Consider the following 23540-nt stretch of genomic DNA (forward strand, 5'->3'; position numbering starts at 1 on the left):
ATACACACATACCCCAACATATATCAGTGCAAAAAAGTCTCATGAAATTGAATATATGACTATAGAATATGAAAATGTTCCATCTAACTTGTTACTATATGAATACAAATTAAATGAATATCCAGCAATTATTTTTGTGTTATTTGGGCATTGAAAATAGCATTTGATGGTGAGAAGCATAATTAGTATCATCTTAAACTAAGTATAAATTAGCACATGCCTTCTGTAAAGTGATTTAGAAATATGTAAAGAGTGAGATGCTTGGGTGGTTTAGTCAGTTAAGTGTATGACCATGATCTCTGCTTGGGTCTTGATCCGGGGTCATCAGTTTGAACTGTGCTTGGCATGGAGCCTACTTTAAAAATAATGTGTAAAGAGTTTAATATATTAACATACTTTTAAATCCATTTCTAATGTAATAATGAATTAATTTTTAGCTATTAGGAAATATACACTAGTATAGAGCAATTATGAATTGAGTTACAATAGAGAATAAAACTAATACACATTAAACACCAACTGTAGGTTGGTTAAATTATAGTATGCTACATTTCTCTATACAGCAACATTTGCAAATAATTTTTAATGACCCCACCATATATTTCCAACATAGTGTATAAGAAATCAGAGCAAAACCTACAAAACATGCATTTCTTCTGTTTGGATTACACATGGAAATTCTGTGGGTTTTGATTTTGACTGAAGTGTAGATTGTGGTTTTGCTAAAGTTGTCTTGCTGGTCCTTCCCAAGCCAAGATTGTAACAGCCCTGTGACTTTATGTCTTTGAAGTTATATCTTTATAAGTAGTTTAAAAGTGAAGTTTTTAGAAGGAGTGCTAGCATCATGACATTGTGGCATTGATAGCATTTAAAAGCATTTATAACCTAGGAAAACTAAATAAAAGATATGCAAGACAACTTCTACATTGAAACTGCAAAGTATAGTGTAAAGTAGAGATATACTCTAATAGAGAGGATCTACAGAAATGGATGAGCCATCTGGGATGCCTGGGTGGCTCAGTGGTTGAGCATCTGCTTTTGGCTCAGAGCGTGATCCTAGTCCTGGGATCGAATCCCACATCAGGCTTCCTGCGTGGAGCCTACTTCTCCCTCTGGCTATGTCTCTGCCTCTCTTTCTGTGTTTCTCATGAATAAATAAATAAAATTTTTTTAAAAATGGATAGACCATCCTCATTTATTGGAAGACTTAAATTTGTTATGATGTTAATGTTCTCAATCAATAGATGAATATACCACCAAGAAACAAACTCCAAAGGGCAATATAATCAATGTAATTTTATTTTTTAAAAATGATTTTATTTATTTGAGAGAGAAAGAGAGAGATCATAAATAGGAGGGAGAGCAGAGGCAGAAGGAGAGGGAGAAGCAGAGGATCCAGAGGCAGGGCTGGATCCCAGAACCTTAAGAACATTACCTGAGCCAAAGGCAGACACCTAACTGACTGAGCCACTCAGACACCCTGTAGTCAATATAGTTTTAAAGAAAAAGGAAACTGGAAATTCATACTAGTAAATATCAAGACTTACTGTAAAGTTAAAATAATTAAACCATTGCAGTATTGGTATAAGAATAGATAAACTAATCTCTAGGCTAAAATAGAAAATACTATTTCAGAGGAATTGCAGATAAAGATTTTTAATACAGAGCTCAAAGAAAATTTAGTGTCTAGTACACTAAAAGATTTCTTAAATGCTACAAAAAGAGTTACATGTATAGGAAAATATTGACAAATATATATGTGATGATTAAAAATGACTAGATAGAGATTTGAGGTTCCAGAAGGATGCACTAGACATACTTTTCTACTATGTACAGTTAAAAAAAACAATTTTATATGTAAGGCAAAAATAAGAAGACTCTGAAAGCTGAAGAGAGAAAGGCAAACTAAGTAGAGACTTCAAAACCCAAGGAACAACATAGCAATGTGTTTCCTTTCCTTTTTGCCTCATATATCCCAAGCTGGGTGTCAGAGAAGCTAGCAACTCAGAAATGCCAAATAGAACAGACAAAAAGAAGTCATCAAGGAAGGCCAAACTTCTTTAGCCAAAAAAGCAGTATAGCAAATAGCACACTTTTAAATAATAGCTGTTCTACTTCAACTGAAAACATAGAAAAAATTGGGGTCATATCTACACTCTCACCAGGGTGGAATGAGCAGAGGCCCAGTGGCATCTGTCCTTCTTTGACCCTTCTAGTAATTAGGAGTTCTTCTCATTTCAGGTGTTAGTGCTGAAACACTAACTGCATGGAGCCTACTTCTCCCTCTGGCTATGTCTCTGCCTCTCTTTCTGTGTCTCTCAAGAATAAATAAATAAAATCTTTTAAAAAATGGATAGACCATCCTCATTTACTGGAAGACTTAAATTTGTTATGATGTTAATGTTCTCAATCAATAGATGAATATACCACCAAGAAACAAACTTCCAACCTTACCTGTCAATAATGAGGCAATGTCCCTTGCCTTTCCTCTAGAGCTCTAACAGGAACTGTTACAACAGGTTTCAACAGGTTTTAGAATCTCATAACATAAAACTAAAAATATCTAGCTTTCAATAAAAAATCACTCTTCATACCAAGAACCAGGAAAATCTCAACTTGAAAGGGAAAAAAACCCAAACACTAATACCAAGACAACACCAAGATGGTTATCAGTATACTTCATAGAATGTAAGCAGCCATCATTAGCATTTTTTAAGAGCAATTACAGACATGATTGAAACTACTAATGAAACAATAGAAAGTACATCTGAAACTAATGGTGTATTATATGTTGGCTAATTGAATCAAAATTAAAAAAAAAGAAAAGAAACAATATAGAAAGTTCTAGTACACCGAGAGAAGATATAAAAAAGAACCAACTGGAAATTAAAAAAATAAAAATAATCAATATATAAAACTCAGTGTGATAGGCTCAGGAGCAGAATGGAGGGGACAGGGTAAAGAATCAGTAACCTGAGGATACAACCATAGAAAATACCTAATCTGAATAACAGAAAGTAGACTAAAAACACAGTGAATAGAGCCTCAGGGACCTGTGAGATTATAACAAAAGATATAATATCCATGACATTGTCATTCTAGAATAGGAGAAAGAATTTAAGGATGGAAAAGTATTTGAGGAAGTGACTCCTGGAAAGAGTTTGCCAGAAAGATTTGCCAAAAAGCATCAACATAAAAACATAAAAATGTAAGAACATGAAGAAATATCATATTGGATGAACCCAGTAAAATTTACAGTAGGATACAGCATAATTAAATTTATGAAAATTAAGCTGAAGAATCTTTTTTTTCACATTTAATAAACTCTGACTTTGTGTTGATATGTCTCCACACCAAGATATCTATTTTTCTGCTATTAATACAAATCCCTCGGCTAAGCTCCTGACTTTTTTTTTTTATTGGAGTTCAATTTGCCAACATATAGCATATCACCCATTGCTCATCCCGTCCAGTGCCCCCATCAGTGCCCATCACCCACTCACCCCAATCCACCACCCACCTCCCCTTCACTACCCCTTGTTCATTTCGCAGAGTCTCTCATGTTCCATCACCCTCTCTGATATTTCCCACTCATTTTCTCTCCTATCCCCTTTATTCCCTTTCACTATTTTTTATATCCCCCGAATGAATGAGACCATATAATGTTTGTCCTTCTCCTATTGACTTACTCACTCAGCATAATACCATCCAGTTCCATCCACATTGAAGCAAATGGTATTTGTTATTTTTAATGGCTGAGTAATATTCCATTGCACATATAGACCACTTCTTTGTTATCCATTCATCTTTCGATGGACACAGAGGCTCCTTCCAGAGTTTGGCTATTGTAAACATTGGGGTGAAGGTGTCCTGGCATATCACTGCATCTGTATCTTTGGGGTAAATCCTCAGCAGTGCAATTGCTAGGTTGTAGGGTAACTCTATTTTTAACTCTTTGAGGAACCTCCACACAGTTTTCCAAAGTGGCTGTACCAGTTCACATTCCTACCAACAGGGCAAGAGGGTTCCCGTTTCTCCACATCCTCTCTCTCCAACATTTGTTGTTTCCTGTCTAGTTAATTATCACCATTCTCACTGCTATGAGGTGGTATCTCATTGTGGTTTTCATTTGTATTTCCCTGATGGCAGGTGATGCGGAGCATTTTCTCATGTGTTTTTTGGCCATGTGTATGTCTCCTTTGGTGAAATTTCTGTTCATGTCTTTTCCGCACTTCAGGATTGGATTGTTTGTTTCTTTGCTGTTGAGTTTAAAGAGTTCTTTATAGATCTTGGATACTAGCCTGTTATCTGATAGGTCATTTGGAAATATCTTCTCCCGTTCTGTAGGTTGCCTTTTAGTTTGGTGGACTGTTTCTTTTGCTGCGCAGAAGCTTTAGATCTTGATTAAGTCCCAATAATTCATTTTTGCTTCTGTTTCACTTGCCTTCATAGAGGTATCTTGCAAAAAGTTGCTGTGGCCAAGTTCAAAAAGGGTGTGGCCTGTGTTCTCCTTTAGGACACTGGATTCTTGTCTCACATTTAGATTTTTCATCCATTTTGAGTTTATCTTTGTGTATGGTGTAAGAGAATGGTCTAGTTTCATTCTTCTGCATGTGGCTGTCTAATTTTCTCAGCACCATTTACTGAAAAGACTGGCCTTTTCCAGTTAATAGTCTTTCCTGCTTTGTTGAATATTAGTTGACCGTAGAGTTGAGGGCCCATTTCTGGGTTCTTTGTTCTGTTCCACTGATCTGTGTGTCTGTTTTTGTGCCAGTACCACACTGTCTTGATGATCGCAGCTTTGTAGTACAACTTGAAATCTGGGATTGTGATGCCCACAGCTCTGGTTTTCTTTTTAAAAAATCCCCTGGCTATTTGGGGTCTTTTCTGGTTCCACACAAATCTTCAGATGATTTGTTCCAACTCTCTGAAGAACGTCCATGGTATTTTGATAGGGATTGCATTGAATGTGTAAATTGCCCTGGGTAGCATTGACATTTTCACAATATTAATTATTCCAATCCATGAGTATGGAATATTTTTCCATCTCTTTGTGTCTTCCTCAATTTCTTTCAGAAGTATTCTGTAGTTTTTAGGGTATAGATCCTTTACCTCTTTGGTTAAGTTTATTCCTAGGTATCTTATACTTTTGGATGCAATTATAAATGGGATTGACTCCTTAATTTTCTTTCTTTAGTCTCATTGTTAGTGTATAGAAATGCCACTGATTTCTGGGCATTGGTTTTGTATCCTGCCACACTGCCGAATTGCTGTATGAGTTCTAACAATCTTAGGGTGGAGTCTTTTGGGTTTTCTATATATAGTATCATGTCATCTGCAGAGAGGGAGAGTTTGACTTCTTTGCCAATTTGAATGCCTTTTATTTCTTTTTGTTGCCTGATTGCTGGGGCGAGGACTTCTAGTACTATGTTGAATAGCATTTGTGAGAGTGGACATCCCTGTCGTGTTCCTGATCTTAGGGGAAAGTCTCCCAGTGCTACCCATTGAGAATGATATTTGCTGTGGGCTTTTCATAGATGGCTTTTAAGATGCTAAGGAATGTTCCCTCTATCCCTACACTCTGAAGAGTTTTGATCAGGAATGGATGCTGTATTTTGCCGAATCTTCCTCTGCATCTTTGAGAGGATCATATGGTTCTTGTTTTTTCTCTTGCTGATATGATCAGTCACATTGATTGCTTTATGAGTGTTGAACCAGCCTTGCATCCTGGGGATAAATCCCACTTGGTCAGGGTGAATAATCTTCTTAATGTACTGTTGGATCCTATTGGCTAGTATCTTGTTGAGAATTTTTGCATCTGTGTTCATCAGGGATATTGGCCTATAATTTTCCTTTAAGGTGGGGTCTTTGTCTGGGTTTGGAATTAATGTGATGCTGGCCTCGTAGAATGAGTTTGGAAGTATTCCATCCCTTTCTATCTTTCAGAACAGCTTTAGTAGAATAGGTATTATCTCTTCTTTAAACGTTCAATAGAATTCCCCTGGGAAGCCATCTGGTCCTGGACTTCTGTGTCTTGGGAGGTTTTTGACGACTGCTTCAATTTCCTCCCAGGTTATCAGCCTATTCAGGTTTTCTATTTCTTCATATTGCAGTATTGGTAGTTTGTGGTTTTCCAGAAATGCATCCATTTCTCCTAGATTGTCTAATTTATTGACGTATAGCTGCTCATAATATGTTTTTAAAATCATTTGTATTTCCTTGTTATTGGTTGTGATCTCTCCTTTTTCATTTGTGATTTTATAAATTTGAGTCTTTTCTCTCTTTAATAAGGCTGGCTAATGGTTTATCTATCTTATTAATTCTTTCAAAGCACCAACTCCTGGTTTTGTTGATCTGTTCCACAGTTCTTCTGGTCTCTATTTCATTGAGTTCTGCTAGAATCTTTATTAACTCTCTTCTTCTGCTGGGTGTAGGTTTTATTTGCTGTTCTTTCTCCAGTTCCTTTAGGTGCAAGGTTAGCTTTTGTATTTGAGTTTTTTCCAGTTTTTTGAGAGATGCTTGTATTGCAATGTAGTTCCTTCTCAGGACTGCTTTTGCTGTATCCCAAAGATTTTGAATGGTTGTATCTTCATTCTCATTAGTTTCCATGAATCTTTTTAATTCTTCTCTAATTTCCTGGTAGGCCCATTCATCTTTTAGCAGGATGGTCTTTAGCCTCCACGTGTTTGAATTTCTTCCAAATTTCTTCTTGTGATTTAGTTCTAGTTTCAAAGCATTATGGTCTGAAAATATGCAGGGGACAATCCCAATCTTTTGGTATCGGTTGAGACCTGTTTTCTGAACCAGTATGTGGTCTGTTCTGGAGATAGTTCCATGTGCACTTGAGAAGAATGTGTATTCAGTTGCATTTGGATGTAAAGTTCTGTAAAAATATCTGTGAAATCCATCTGGTCCAGTGTATCATTTAAAGCTCTTGTTTCTTTGGAGATGTTGTGCTTAGAAGACCTGTCATTTACAGAAAGCACTGTGTTGAAGTCTCCCACTATTAGTGTATTATTCTAAGTATGTCTTAACTTTGGTTATTAATTAATTGATCTACTTGACAGCTCCCACATTAGGGGCATAAATATTTATGATGGTTAGGTCCTCTTGTTAGATAGATCCTTTAAGTATGATATAGTGTCCCTCTTCATTTCTTACTACAGTCGTTGGGATAAATTTTAATTTATCTGATATGAGGATTGCTACCCCAGCCTTCTTTTGAAGACCATTTGAATGGTAAATGGTTCTCCAACCTTTTATTTTCAGGCTATATGTATCCTTAGGTCTAAAATGAGCCTCTTGTAGACGGCAAATAGATGGGTCTTGCTTTTTTGTCGAGTCTGAAGCCCTGAGTCTTTTGATGGGATCATTAAGCCCATTCATGTTCAGAGTTACTATTGAAAGATATGAATTTAGTGTCATCATAATACTTATTCAGTCCCTGTTTTTGTGGATCATTTCCTTGGAGTTCCTCTTTCTTTTATAGAGTCCCCTTAATATTTCTTGCAGAGCTGGTTTGGTGGTCACATATTCCTTCAGTTTCTGCCAATCTTGGGAGCTCTTTATCTCTCCTTCTATTCTGAATGGGAGCCTTGCTGGATAGAGTATTCTTGGCTGCATATTCTTCTCATTTAGGACCCTGAATATATCCTGCCAGCCCTTTCTGGCCTACCTGGTCTCTGTGGAGGGGTCTGATGTTAATCTAATATCTCTCTGCATAGAAGTTAGGGATCTCTTGTCTCTTTTGCTGCTTTAAGGATTTTTCTCTTTATCTTCTGAATTTGCAAGTTTCACTATTAAAAGTCGATGTGTTGAACGGTTTTTATTGATTTTAGGCGGGGGAATCTCTCTATCTCCTGGATCTGAGTGCCTGTTTCCTTCCCCAAGTTAGGAAAGTTCTCAGCTATGATTTCTTCAAATATGCCTTCTGGTCCTCTGTTCATTTCGGCACCCTCGGGAGCCCCAATTAAACGTAGATTTTTCCTTCTGAGGCTGTCATTTATTTCCCTTAACCTTTCCTCCTGGTCTTTTGTTTTTCTCTTTTTCCTCAGCTTCCTTCCTTGCCATCAACTTGTCTTCTATGTCACTCATTTTTTTTTCTACGTCATTAACCCTTGTCATTAGGACCTCCATTTTGGATTGCATCTCATTTAATTGATTTTTAATTTTGGCCTAATTAGATCTAAATTCTGCAGTCATGAAGTCTCTTGAATCCTTTATGCTTTTTTCCAGAGCCACCAATAGCTTTATAATTTGCTTCTGAATTGGTTTTCTGACATTGAATTGTAATCCAAATTCTGTAACTCTGTGGGAGAGAGTACTGTTTCTGATTCTTTCTTTTGTGGTAAGCTCTTCTTTCTAGTCATTTTGCTCAGTGCAGAGTGCCTAAAAACAAGTTGTACTGGAAAAAGGAAGAAAAAAAGGGAAAAACAAAGAAACAAAAAACAAAAAAAACAGGAGGGGTATCCTCTGGTTCTATGTACTGTAAATCCCTTGACTTCCTGTGGAGCTTCCCAGTGCTGCTTGGTCAAGAACTTGCTCTTCCCCTGTCCTTCCAGGTGGTCTTCTCAGGGAAGGGCCTGCTCTGCTGATTCTCAGGTGTGTGCACCTGGGGGAGCTGCCCTGCCCTTACCAGGTGCATGGCTCAGTGGGAGCTGTTTATCATGTGAGGCCCAGTTCCCCGGTGGCCCCGACCCTCCCAGGCACAGGATGTCAGGAGGAACAGCAACAGTGGCAGCAGCCAGCTCTCCATCCCTAGAGTCACCTCCCGTAGTAACTACCACAGTCTCCCAGTCCGCACTGGCCTGGATGCTCTGGGGGCGCCCTGCGGTTGGATCATCCTCGCTGTCCTGTGCCCTCATGGCTTCCGCCTCCCCTGGGCGGGATGCAAGATCCTGGGCTGTGTCCCGCATGAGCCTTGGAATGCAAGGCCTGCACTGCAGGAATTGTGCTCCCTGGCCCGCAGCCCCCTCTGCCTGGAGCCGCTGCCTGAGCTTCTCCCCAAGGCCCTGCCCTTTACCCCGCTGGGCCTGCAGTGTGTCGCGCGCTCTCCCCCCAGGATGCACCTCCTCTTTTAGTGACCCCAGGAACCACTCCCCCCTGCCCCCCTGGGATCCTGCCCAAGTTCCCTGCAAGCACTTTTCTGTCTGAGAAGATTTTTAAAGTTCTTGCTTCTCCAGGCCTGGGCTTTCCTGTCCTGGAGGCTGTCGCTGCCTGACCTTAGCCCGGCTCCTTGTGGGGCCCCCTCCCCCACTGTTTTTTTTTTTATTTATTAATTTATTTTCCGTCTTCCTACCTTGTTAGAAGTGCAAACTCTTCTCTCGGTAGTGTTCCAGCTGTTCTCTCTTTAAATCTCAGGTCGAATTCATAGGTTTTCAGGATGATTTGAAAGTTATATAGGTAAGTTGGTGGGGACAGGTGACTTGGGGACCCTACTCTTCCACCATCTTGCCACACCCCCTCAAGATGAAGAATGTTAAAAAAAAGTAATGAGAGTGAAACCATATCTTACCTACAGGGAGAATACAATTAAAATAACGATAACAATTGAAATAAAATCATATGAGGATGAGGCATACGAATGCCACAGAAGAATGCCATGCTGGTGTGTCCTACTGCCCTGTATGACCACTCATCTCACCATCAGTGATTCTCTGCCTGGGAAGGTCTGATCACTAGCTTATGCCCATTTGACTAATGTGCCCATGGAGGGAAAAGAAGGAAGTGAAGGAGAAAGAAAAGGGAAGAGAAGGGAAGGAAAGAAAGGAAGGAAGGGAAACTGACTCTTCCTACTTGGTTCAGTAGGAACTTTGAGCTGGCATGACTTTTTACTCCCATTTTATTTTTAATTAAAAAAAAAAACTAATTTACAGCCTTATCCATGTGACAGGGACTTTTCACAAACTGTCTTCATTTGGGAACTGGCCATTTCGGCTATGGTACATCCTGTAGTTTAATTGGTTAGGACTCTCCTAGAGGACAGACCACTTGAAAAGCCTAAATTCTATATTCATCATTAATTCAGTTGCTTTAGGAAACAAAATACCTTTCTAAATTTTCTTCCTTGGGATAAAAAATGTTGTGTTGGCTGCATTTTGTAATTGAGAGAAAGGAGAGGCAAGTGGTGAACATGAGAGCTAACTACTTCTGTGGTTCTGTGGACAGACTTCCATGGACAATTCCACCTGTTAGCCTCCCTGCCCAACCTGACTTTTTGGGTCTCCTTCCTCTGCTTTTCCTTATTACTCTGAGGCTGAAGCTCCTCCAGAGCATTGTGAGGCTGATCAACTAGGCTCTCTCTTTTATCATTGCATTTGATGTGGTCGCTTCCACACAGCATTTTATCCACCAGTGGCCTTCATTTTATTTCAAAACCCCAGGAAGTTCTTAACTCTCTCATCTTCTAATTGGCTTGTTCTGATTCTCCTTTACTCACATGAATTAGGAAAGGGGGAACAATCGTGACTGCCATGTCTGTGAACTTGAACTGGAATTATTCTATGATTGTTTAGAAAATTAAAGATACACTTTATTTTCATCTGTTATTCTACATTATTCAGTTGATTTCAGAATGGTTGGAAAGGAAAGACTTCTTACCTTACTCTCATTAAATGTGGGTCCTTTGTAAAAATTATCTTGTTAGATAAGAAGAGAAAGAGGGAGAGGGGAGACTTTATATCTTACTTATTAACACAAAGAAAAGTATGTCTCTCTTACTAATCACAATGAAATTTTAAATACATATGTATTTTTTAAAAATTTTAAAAACATATGTATTTAATACTGTAATATATTGAGTGAAAAGTATACTACATGGAGATAAACATTATTCTCATAATACAAGTTTGCTTAATATTAGATGTGATAGAAAGCTTTTTTGATTAAATAAAATCTTAAAAAAAAAGACTTAGAACAGGTAAAGAGTTTCAGTGATTTCTAGCTCACACAGGTAGGCTAGGACAAATACATCTCAGCACATTCATTTTACACTTGAAAAGGGGTATGTTTGAGACATTTAATCATCCAAAATGAGATAAGCTAATCATTGAATAAATAAAAAAAATTATCTGCCTTTTTCTTACTCATACCTGGGACTATATAAGAAAATATGCTTATATAATCCAGGTATTTCTCTTTAGGAAATATGTATTTACTTATATTGCTTTTTTTTCCTTTGAACTATGATGTGTCTGCTTCTGTTTGACACTATTTGTGTCTCTTGTTCAAAGAAGGAAGTCTTGTGTATTAGTTTATATTCAAAACATCATCCCAAGGCTATGTACTTTTATAGCATCTCTTGTTTGCTGTCATTACAAAAAAGCCACCTATAAATTGGTCTGTTTACTTGAAGGAAACTGTATCAGAAGCATAGGTCTTAACTTTTCATAGCTTATTTTTCCCTTAAGGACAACCAAGTGAAATATGACTAGTGTATTATTGCCACAGTGACAATGTTTAAGGAGAATGAAAATGGTTTTGTCAACAGGTAAGATATTTAGGGTAAATTAAAATTTGGATAGGGGAATAAGCACTTAAAGTCTACAAAAAAATGAAATAAATAATCAGTAAAACAATATCTTGTGTTAGTGAAAATTTACTATGTGCCAAACATTGCTGTTATCCCTTTATGTCTAACAAATTACTTCATCCTTATAACCTACATTTTTATAACCTATAGTTTTAAAAAAATTTGGGTATCAATTATATTCCAAATTCAAAGATGGATAAACTGAGGCAAGGAGGGTTTAAATAATTTGTACTAGGTCACACTGCTAATGTGAAAGAGAAGAAAGATTATCATTAAAGTTGGAAATAAATCTAAAAATGACAGGAACATTAATATTTAACATTGATCTATAAATATGTGGCTCTGAGACTGAAGTAGTTTCTGCACTGATATTGCCTCTGTTAATCACTCATGCATGATCATGAAAGAGTACATTTATTTTTATCAAATATAAGGTGAGGTTAAAACATCTTCAGAGGGTCATTCTGAGTATATATTATAAAAATGTATAGAAAATGCAAAGACAGATACTAGCTTATTACAAATGGTCAGTACAAGTTGGCTATATTTGTTCTTAGGCCAGTTAGTATCAACTAACTTACAGCTCTGCTGCCTCATGGGGAAATAACTAGTATCTCATTCTCAGAATTTTATATGGTAAAGTAATAACATGCCATTTAGACTTCAACTTAATTTTATTAGAAGGAATAGATGTCATGAAATCCAGATTCATATGCTTTGTATGTGTGTGTATATATGAATCTATCTTGTGTGTCTAATTTTTGTACCAAGTATAATTGTGCAACTCTTGACTTTACATTTAAATTGTTGTTGGTTGTTTTAACATTTTAGTATTGTTTTGATGGACTCTGCGAAGACATCAATAACTACCCAAATAGACCAAATTGTGAGTCAGAAAAAAATTGCAGTGGACATGGGGTATGTAATATTTCCTCTATTTTCATGTATAATGTTTAAAATCCATGTCAGGGGCACCTGGGTGGCTCAGTGGTGGAGTGTCTGCCTTTAGCTCAGTTAGTGATCCCAGGGTCCTAGGATAGAGTCTAGCATCAGACTCCCTGCAAGGAGCCTGCTTCTGCCTCTGCCTGTGCCTCTATCTCTCTCTGTGTGTGTCTCATGAGTAAATAAGTAATATATTTTAAAAAATAAAATAAAATCCATGTCAGTAACTTTTTCCAAGGTGGTAATAAAGTTTGGAATTATTCAATGTAGAAATTTCCTTTAGAAATTTAATAAAGTGGATTCCATTCCATATACATATACATATGATTTATGTGTTCAGGTTATTATAGGCCTCATGAGCTAAAAAAACTTTGAACTTTGTACAAAAATGCAGCATGAAAAATACTCCAGTATAAAATTTTAGAAATGGGTTCATTGAAGATTACAAATATATATTTATACATGTTTATATAAATTTTGCTTGTAATTGAATGTATGTGTACTGATGTTTAAACACACTATTTATATTGCACATATTGTTTATATTACACATATTACTTAAAATCTAATATTTTTGTGAGAGCAGTATTTCTTATCCATCCAGATCTTTCATCCTTTAATAACTTCAATTTACTTCCATGTATGTCTCTTCCAAACTATATTTAAAAACTCATTTACCAATGGACTTTAAGATAATGTCAAATTTTTACTTTACTAATGTAAATAATGGTGTAATGGACATTGTTATATATTACCCCTCACACAATTATCTGATTTCTTAAATTGCTAGCAATGAAATACGATGGGTCAAATTTATGCAGTTTAAATTTTCATAGATATTATGTTTTTTAGAAATACTATACTGTTTTTGCTTTCACCCTTATAGATAAAAATGCATTTTCTCAAATTTTGGCAAGACTACATTCTCAGTTTTTAAAATCTCTTCTCACATGCTAAATCTATTGTTAATTTACATTTAGTTAAGAAATTAAGATACAGTTCTTAAGCATGTATGGTCATATTTACCATTTGCATTTCTATTTGTCCATCCATTGTGAAAATATCTACCAGGGAATAGAAATTTTGTAAATTTAGTAAATTTTCCAAGCCTGCATTTGGCTTTAACTTTTTGGCTAATATCTCCTGCTATATTGATGCTTCATATTTTATATAATAATCCAGGAAGAAAGTGACCTGCCTACATGACTTGTATCAAATTTTCTCCCAAATCACTTACATGTCCTATTATTAACAGTTTCTTTTGTTTCTTTCTTTTCTTATTTAGTTTAAATTTAATTTGCTTGAATCTATTTCTAGACTCTTTCTTCTGCTTCTGACCCTTTTGATTCATCCACCAGATCACATTTTTAAAAAAGATTTTATTTATTCATTGGAGAGAGAGAAAACCATGAGCAGGTGTGAAGAGCAAAGGGAGAGGGAGGAGCAGACACCCTGTTGAGCAGGGAGCCCAATGTGGGGCTGGATACTAGGACCCTGAGACAATGACCTGAGCTGGAGGCAGATGCTCAACAGATTGAGCTACCCAAGTGCCCATCCACCAGATCACATTTATAGATATTTTATAGCCTTCCTACTTCTAGCAAAATACATTTTGGTATCTGTGTCTCGTTAAGCAAGCTTTTTCCTTTATGTTTTTTTTCTCCATTTTTTGTAAAAATTGGCTCTTATATCAGGCATATTTTAAAACCTAGCACAATTCATTATATATATCAACTTCCACTATTTTATAATTTCTAGCTTCATAATTTCTATGCCTTTGTAGAATAAGACATTTTCATTGTATCAGCTAGTAATCTATTGTTATTTTAAAATACAAGAGAAAATAAGAGGAAGTACCTATGACATTGAAAAGATATTACAAAATATTTATTATATTTTAAAAATTATTTTCCATATTAAAATAAAAATTATAGTATATGAAGTTATATTTTAATAACTTACATTGACCAACAGTCACAAATGATGAATTTAATGTTTGCATTTTACCTAAAATGATCTAATTTTTTGTTTGGTTTTGGTTTTAGATTTGCAATGATAGGCTTAATTGTCACTGTGATGTTGGATATTCTCCTCCAATTTGTCTCCCATCACCATCATCACCAGGAGGAAGTTATAATGATGGATTTTGGCATCCACAAAGTTAGTATCAAGATCAGTGTGCTTCAGTAGTGATTTCTGCACTTAGAGAAATAGTCTCCACTGACTGTGTGGCTATTGAGCACATGACGTTGATGGTGCCACTATAGAACTAAAATTTCCATTTTATTTTACTTTATTGAATTTAAATTTAAGTGGCCATTTGTGGCTAGTGGCAATTAAACAGTACAGCTCCAGATCATACTATCAGTCAAAATTTTGCATATGCTTTTAAGTTCCAGTCAAGAAGTGAACATGCTAATAGGCCTTCCTTTAATTTAAACCATACTTCCCAAAACATTTCTGTTTATATGGCAGAGTTTTATAGATAAGTATGGTTAAATTACAGACTAGGTAATTGTTTTATTATATACTCTGTATATTCCAAGGGTGTTAACTATTGTGATGTGCTAGTTCACAACCAAGTTGCATCTTTGAAGTAGACCATCCTATTGAAAGATATGGATAGTAGATGGTATAAAACATTTTTTAATGTATTTGGTGAACATTCATGAACATTAACTCATGTTCTTCACAGCATTTTCATTTTTTCTAAATATTATGTTAAAATTTCATAATGGTATAATTCCCTATGTCTTTCCATCATTTGCATTTTTAACTATATATTCTGTGTGTGTGTGTGTGTGTGTGTGTGTATGTATAGATATGTTGCAAACTGGACAATACATTTTATATTTGCCTTAAACAGTCAAAAGAAAGTTAAAGAATTTTTTATATAAATATTCCCATTTACCCACGCATTTACTGTTTTTAAGGGCTTTTCAACTCTTCCAGCACATTTAAATTTCCATGTGGGTCATTTTCTTTCTCACTGAAAAAAACTTCTTTTTTTTTTTTTTTTTTTAAATGTACCTTGTGGTGACCAACTGTTTTAAGCTTTTGTCTTTAAAATGTTTTTAAAAAATGTCTCAAATTGTGAGGTGTATTCTAACTGGAAGTAGAATTCTGCACTGAGAATTTTCACTTTCAGCAGTTCAAAGATTCAATTATATCTTTGGTCCCAATGTAGGTCTTTCATCCATTTTGAATTTATTTTTGGGTATGGTGTCAGAAAGTGGTCCATTATCATTCTTCTACATGTTGCTTCTAGTACTCTTGACACAATTTGTTGAAGAGGCTGCCTTTTTTCCATTGGATATTCTTTCTTGCTTTGTCAAACATTAGTTGACTATATAGTTGTGGCCATTTCTGGATTCTCTATTCTTTTCCATTGATGTATGTATCTGTCTGTGTGCCAATACCATGTTGTCTTGATGATTACAGCTTTGTAATAATGTAGCTTAAAGTCTGGAATTGTGATACTTCCAGCTTTGTTTTTTTCTTTCTTTCTATTTTTTTTTTATTTGAGAGAGAAAGAGAGAGAGAGAGAGAGAGAAAGAGACACAGAGAGAGGCAGTGGGAGAAGCAGACTCCTTGCTCAGCAGGGAGCCCAACATGGGGGCTCAATTCCAGGACCCCAGGATCATGACCTGAGCTGAAGGCAGATGCTTAACTGACTGAGCCATACAGGTGCCCTTCATGCTTCCCCCCCCCCCCCCAAGATTGCTTTGACTATTCAGGGTCTTTTGTGGTTCCATACAAATTTTAGAATTGTTTGTTCTAGCTCTCTGAAAGATACTCTTGTTATTTTGATAAGGATTGCATTAAATGTGTAGATTGCTTTGGATAGTATAGACATTTTAACAATATTTGTTATTCCAATCTATGAGCATGGAATTCTTTTCCATTTCTTTGTGTCATCTTCAATTTCTTTCATAAGTTCTATAGTTTTCAGAGTACAGGCATTTCACTTCTTTGGTTAGATTGATTCCTAGGTATCCTGTGGTTTTTGGTGTGATTGATTGTAAATGGGTCAATTCTTTGATCTCTATGTGATTCTTCATTATTGGTATATGGGAATTCCACAGATTTCTGTATGTTGATTTTTATCCTGCAATTTTGCTGAATTGGTATATCACCTAGCAATTTTGGGGTGGAATCTTTCAGATTTTTTACATAGAGTATTATGTCATCTGCAAATAGTAAAAGTTTGACTTCTTCCTGGCTGATTTGGATGCCTTCTATTTCTTTTTATTCTCTGATTGCTGAGGCTAAGTCAGTACTATATTAAATAAGAATGGTAAGAGTGGACATCATTGTCCTGTTCCTGACCATAGAGAAAAAAGCTCTCAATTTTTCCGCATTGAGGATAATATTAGCTGTGTTTCTTTTTCTTTGGCTTTTATGATGTCAAGATATGTAGCTGTGTGTCTTTTGTCTCTAGCCTTTATAATGTTGAGCTATATTTCATCTATCCCAACTTTGTTGAGAGTTTATCAAGAATAGATGCTGTACTTTTTTGTCAAATGCTTTTTCTGCATCTGTTGAGAAGATCATGTGGTTCTTATCCTGTCTTTTATTAATGTGGCATATCATGTTTATTGATTTGTGAATATTGAACCACCCTTGCAGCTCAGGACTAAATCCCACTTGATTGTGGTTAATAATTCATTTAATGCACTGTTGAATTCAATTTGCTAGTACCTTGGTGAGAATTTTTGCATCCATGTTCATCAGGGATATTGACCTGTAATTCTCCTTTTTAGTGGAGTCTTCATCTGGTTTTGGAATCAAGGTAATGCTGGCCTTGTAGAATAAGTTTGAAAATTTCCTTCCATTTCTATTTTTTTGAACTGTTTGAGAAGAATAAGTATTAACTCTTCTTTAAATGTCTAGTAGAATCTCTCTGGAAGCCATCTGGCTCTGTACTTTTGTTTGTTCATAGATTATTATTACTGAATCAAATTTTTTGATGGTTAAAGGTTTGTTCAAATTTTCTGTATTTTTTCCTATTTCAGTTTTAGTAGTTTGTTTCTTTCAGATTGCCCAGTTTGTTGGCATATAATTTTTCATAATATTCTCTTACAGTTGTTTACATTTCTGTGGTACTGGTTGTGATCTCCTCTCATTCGTGATTTTATTAATTTATTTGGGTCTTTTTGATATGTGTTGTGAGGGTTTTATCAATTTTAGTAATTCTTTCAAAGAACCAACTCTTAGTTTTGTCAATCTGTTCTACTTTTTTTGTTTCTATATCATTTATTTTTGCTCCAATCTTGCCAGTCCTTTCTGGCCTCCTAGTTGTCTGTGGATAGGACTGATGCTAGCCTTATGTTTCTACCTCTGTAGATTAAGGACCTCTTGTCCTTAGCTGCTTTTAGGATTTTTTCTGTCTGAAATCTGCAAGCTTCACCATTATAGTTTGAGGTGTTGACCTATTTTTATGGATTTTGAAAGGTGTTCTCCGTGCCTCCTGGACTTGAATGCCTGTTTCCTTCCTCAGACTAGAGAAAGTTCTCAGCTAGAATTTACTCCAGTGTATACCTTCTGCCCCCCCCCTTTTCTTTTCATCTTGGATCCCAATTATTCTAATATCATTTTGATTTATGGTATCACTGATCTCACACATCCTTCTCTCATTTTCCAGTACTTGTTTATCTCTCTTTTCCTCAGTTTCTTTATCATTTTATCTTCTATGTCACTGATTCTCTCTTCAGCCTCATTTATCTTGACAGAGCCTCAATTTTTAATTGCATCTCAGTAATACCCTTTTTGATTTTGATCTGATTAGATTTTAGTTCTTTTATTTCCCCAGAGAGCAACTATTTAGTGTGTCCTATGCTTTTTTTCAATCTAGCTAGTGTCTTTATAATAGTTATTCTGAATTCTAGCTCTGACATTTTTACTAATATCTATAGTTATTAAGGCTCTGGCGGTTAGTACAGCCTCTTGATCTTTTTTCTGGTGTGAGTTTTTCCATCTTGTCATTTTGTCCAGAGAAATACAGATGAATGAGAGAATAAAGTACAAAATACAACCATGACCCCAGCAAAATATACACTAAACAAATCAGAAGAGATCAAAAACCAAGAAAATAAGGAAAAAAAGAGAGAATATAATCAAATAGGTAGACAGAACAGGGTGATACACTATGTCCAGGGTGTATTTTGGTCTGTTGTTACAAAAAACTAGATCCCAAAATTGTAAAGAAAGGAAAACATAGAGACAAAAAAAAAAAAATGAACGTAATAAAAGGGAGCCAAAAATGAAGAATATGCATATAAAAAGTAAATGTAAAAAAGTCTTTAAAAATAGTTAATACTAAAAAAAAAAAGTTAATACTTATGTTGTTTATGGTAACACTGAGCTGAAAGCCCGCTCCTGGGCTCACTGATTGCAGCTGGCTCCCTGGCTCTGATGTTTGCGAACTCTGCATCACTAAGGGACTCCTATTATTTCTGTGACCTTGGGGAACTTGAGACCACACTGTCCCACCAGGGATTCTACCTGGCTTCTCTACCTGACTGCCTCTCAGGCAGGGATGTCCCTTGCCAGAGCAGACTTCTAAAAGTTCCTATTTTGCAATCTGCTGCTATATCACTTTCCCACAGCCAGCTTACAGAGGCTCCCTCCATCTGGTTTATCTTCTGAACATCACCAGGATTCACTTCTTCATACTCCTACATTGTAGAAATGGTTGCTTTTCTATTTGTAGCATTGCAGCAATTCTTTTCTTAGATCTCTGGTTGATTTCACAAAAGTTCAGAATGATTTGATAGCTATCCAGCTGAATTCCAGAGACCAGATGAAAGTCGGGTCCCTACTTCTCCAGTGTCTTCCCCAACCCTAGAGTCCCTCTTTTATACTTACTCTATTTTTTAAATGAATAAATTTGAATATCAGTTTAATGTGTTTTAAGTAGCAGTCCATAAAAGGGTATAGAAAAATATGAAAATATATAGAAAGATTGAATATACATATAAAGATTAAATGTAGATTTATATTAATTATATATTGAGTTGACAAATATATAATACTTTATGGGGCATAGTCAGAATATTGGAAAACATTTTTATTTTTTTACATTTAAAAATTATTTATTTATTTACTGGAAACATTTAAAAATATAAACTTATTTATCCTAGGACTGTATTATTTGAATCCCAAATTTTTATATTTCAAATTACTAATAAGCTTTGAATATTATTTTTGAAAAAGTTAAAATGTACTTTCACATTTTCAGAGAAAAGCAACACCTTATTCAGAAAGCGACATGCTGCTCCTAAAAAAAATGGCCTCTTGATCAGTTTCTACATTTTTATACCTGTCCTTATTTTAATTGCCATTGTTGCCCTTAAATGGAATAAAATAAGATTTTGGAACAGAGAGGGATCAGAAAGTGAAGAGTAAGTAAATTTATTATTTTTAAAAGTCATATTAAAATCCAATTGTGGAAAAACTAAAATATATTTTAGAATATTACTAATAGGACTTAAAAGTGTTAAGTTTGGATCTCAGATGAATTGGGTTAGTATTTAGACATATTCAGTCTTGTTATATACCAAATTTTTTCCAATTTCATGTAGTAGTTATCTTGTTCTTATAGATATAGAAATAACTGAAGCTACTTAATAAATTCACAGTGCCTTTCAAAGTGAAAGCCATGTTGACTACAATTGCTTTAGTAGGCTCTGTCTACCACCTAAGCAACCTCTATTTTTTTCACATTGTGCCAAGGAGATTAATAGAGATAAGGAAATTTAATGAATAGAATATGTTGAAGTTGAGAAAAATATAAAAAAAAAACATTATAGCAAAGGGAGAATATGGATAAGACAATGCCCATTTTACACTTAATATTGCTCATGTTTCTAAAATTAGACTTAAGGTACTTGAAATGAGCACCACAAAAAGCCTAGTTAACATCTGTCTCCACACATAGTTACAAAATTTTATTTTTTTGTGATGAGGATTTTTAAGATCTATTGTCTTAGCAAGTTTCAAATATACAATATTTTATTATTAAATATAGTTAACATTATATACTCATGACTTAATTGTTTTGTAACCAGAACTTTGTATCTTTTGAATTCATTCATTCATTTCACTCACAGCACACCCCCACCTCTGGTAACTACCAATCAATTCTCTGTATCTATGAGGTTATTTTCTGTTTAAAAAAAATTAGATTCCGGGATCCCTGGGTGGCGCAGCGGTTTAGCGCCTGCCTTTGGCCCAGGGCGCGATCCTGGAGACCCGGGATCGAGTCCCACGTCAGGCTCCCGGTGCATGGAGCCTGCTTCTCCCTCTGCCTGTGTCTCTGCCTCTCCTTCTGCCTGTGTCTCTGCCTCTCTCTCTCTCTGTGTGACTATCATAAATAAATAAAAAAAAATTAAAAAAAATTAGATTCCAATATAAGTGAGATCATATGATAGTTGTCTTTCTTTATCTAGCATTTCACTTACACACAACTTTTTTCTTTACCATATCACTATACAAATCACAATTTTGTTTAGTCAGTGGATCTTTAGGGAAAAAAGAATGCAGAAATAAGGATAAATAAGTAGGTCTCATTGTTCTACGCTAAAGGAAAATGTCTCTGTTGCTTACTTGAGCAAATAAAGATAATATATAAAACTTCCACCAAAAAAAAAAAACTCTCAAGAACGTGGACTTATAAGGAACATACCTCAACATAAAAAATACCATATATGAAAAACACACAGCTAACATCATCCTCAAAGATGAAACTCTGAAAACTTTTCCTCTAAGATTAGGAACAAGACAAGGATGTCTACTCTTGCCACTTTTTTAACATAGTCCTAGAAATCCTAGCCATAGCAACTAGACAACAGAAAGAAATAAAAAATATCCAGGTTGGTAAGGAAGAAGTAAAACTGTTACTATTTGTGGATGACAACATACTCTACATAGAAAAACCAAAGACTCCTCTAAAAAACTGATATATTAATTGAATTCAGCAATGTTGAAATATACAAAATTAACACAGAGAAATCAATTGTGAATCTATACACTAATAATGAAGTAGTGGAAAGAGAAATTAAGATAATTCCATATACAATTGGAACAAAAAGAATAAAATACCTAGGAATAAACTTAACCAAGGAAGTTTACTCTGAAAACTATAAGCCATTGATGAACAAAATTGAAGATGACACAAATTAAAAGATATTTCATGCTCATGGATTGGAAAAATGAATATTGTTAAAATATCCATACTACCCAAATCTGTCTACAGATTAAATACAATCTCTCTCAAACTACCAGTGGCATTGCCTTTTTGCAGAGCTAGAACAAACAATCCTAAAGTTTTTAGAGAACCACAAAATAGCCCAAAGAACCAAAGCAATCTTGAAATAGAAGAACAAAACTAGAGGTATCACAGTCCCAGATTTCAAGATATACTACAAAGCTTTAGTAATCAAAACAGTATGGTTCTGGCCCCCAAATAGATACATCAACCAATGGAACAGAATAGAGAAGGCAGAAATGAACCTAAAACTGGTCAATTAATCTGTGACAAAGGAGGCAAGAATATACAATGAGAAAAAAGGCAGTCTCTTCAACTAATAGCGCTGGGGAAACTGGACAGCTACATGGAAAGAAGAAAGAAAGAAAGAAAGAAAGAAAGAAAGAAAGAAAGAAAGAAAGAAAGAAAGAAAGAAAGAAAGAAAGAAAGAAAGAAAGAAAGAAAGAAAGAAAGAAAGGAGAAAGAAGAAAAAAGAAAGAAGAAAGAAAGAAAGAAAAAAGAAAGAAAGAAAGAAAAAGAAAGAAAGAAAGAAAGAAAGAAAGAAAGAAAGAAAGAAAGAAAGAAAAAAAGAAAGAAAGAAAGAAAATAAAAAGAAACTGGACCACTTCCTAACACCATATACCAAAAAAAAAAAAAAAAAAAGATTAAAAAAACCTAAAAGTGAGACCTGAAATCATAAAAATCCTACAATAGGCAGTATTTCATTGACATTGATGACAGAAACATTTTTCTACATATGTGTCCTCAAAAGAGACAGAAGCAAAAATAAACTATTAGGACTACGCCAAAATCAGCTTATACTCAGGGAAGTAGGGAAAAGGAAACCCACTGAGTGGGAGAAGACATTTGCAAATTTATACAATTCAAACCAAATAGACTCCATAAATGATCTGATTAAAATATAGGCAAAGGACCTGAATAGACATTTACTAAAGAAGATATACAGATAGCAAACAGACACATAAAAGGATGCTCAGCATCACTAATCATTAAGGAAATGCAAATTAAAACCATAATGTGATATGACCTACACCTATCATATTAGCTAGAATCAATAAAACAAAAAATAATGTGTTGGGAAGGATGTGCAGGAAATAAAAACAAATTTGTACACCATTAGTAGGATTGTAAATTGGTATAGCTATTGTGGAAAACATCATGAAGATTTCTCAAAATTAACAAAATACCTGGAAAGTATTATGCTAAATGAAGTCAGACTGAGAAAGACAAATGCCATATGATTCCACTTATGAATAGAAAAAATAACGAATAAAACAGAAAGCAGAATCAGATCTATAAATACAGAAAAGAAATTGTTGGTTGCCAGAGGGGAGTGGGGTGGATGGCTAGGTAAAATGGGTGAAAGGGAGAGGAAAAGGTTGGATTCTAGTAATGGAATGTATAAATCATGGCAATAAAAGGCACAACAGAGAATAGAGTCAATGACATTGTAATAGTGCTATAATAGGATAGATGGTATCTACACTTGTGAATATAGCATAGTGCATATACTTGTGAAATCACCACATTGTATACCTGAAACTAATGTAACATTGTGTGCAAAGTATACTCAAAAAAGAAAAAAATAATGTTTTTTAACCCTAATGTAATGCTATTTCTTTTTTACAGATCTGTATCAGAAGACAGCAAAAGTAACAGCCACCAGTCATCAAGTTAAAGGTAAATGGAGGAAACAAATTAGTGAAAGTGACATAATTCATAAAATAGTTTAAAATTTTTAACAATACCTCAGTGTTAAAAAGCTATTATTCCATATTACATCATGACATACTAAAACAA

General features: G+C 35.1%; 1 protein-coding gene across 4 annotated transcripts in view; it reads left to right on the forward strand.

Annotated features, from left to right (window-relative positions):
* Nucleotides 1-23540, forward strand: part of LOC144284574 (A disintegrin and metallopeptidase domain 3-like) — a 95562-nt gene that overhangs the window by 66564 nt on the left and 5458 nt on the right. For all 4 annotated transcript variants that reach the window (XR_013352996.1, XM_077849254.1, XM_077849253.1 and 1 more), the window contains 4 exons: nucleotides 12362-12448; nucleotides 14518-14632; nucleotides 19713-19875; nucleotides 23370-23420. Coding sequence is in view for 3 of the 4 variants with exons in the window: in XM_077849254.1 (XP_077705380.1) it covers nucleotides 12362-12448; nucleotides 14518-14632; nucleotides 19713-19875; nucleotides 23370-23418 (414 nt within the window). In the remaining variant the exon portion in view is untranslated. The remainder of the gene's footprint in view (nucleotides 1-12361; nucleotides 12449-14517; nucleotides 14633-19712; nucleotides 19876-23369; nucleotides 23421-23540) is intronic.

Source organism: Canis aureus, chromosome 15 (genome assembly GCF_053574225.1).
Source record: "Canis aureus isolate CA01 chromosome 15, VMU_Caureus_v.1.0, whole genome shotgun sequence".
Taxonomy (NCBI): Eukaryota; Metazoa; Chordata; class Mammalia; order Carnivora; family Canidae; genus Canis; species Canis aureus.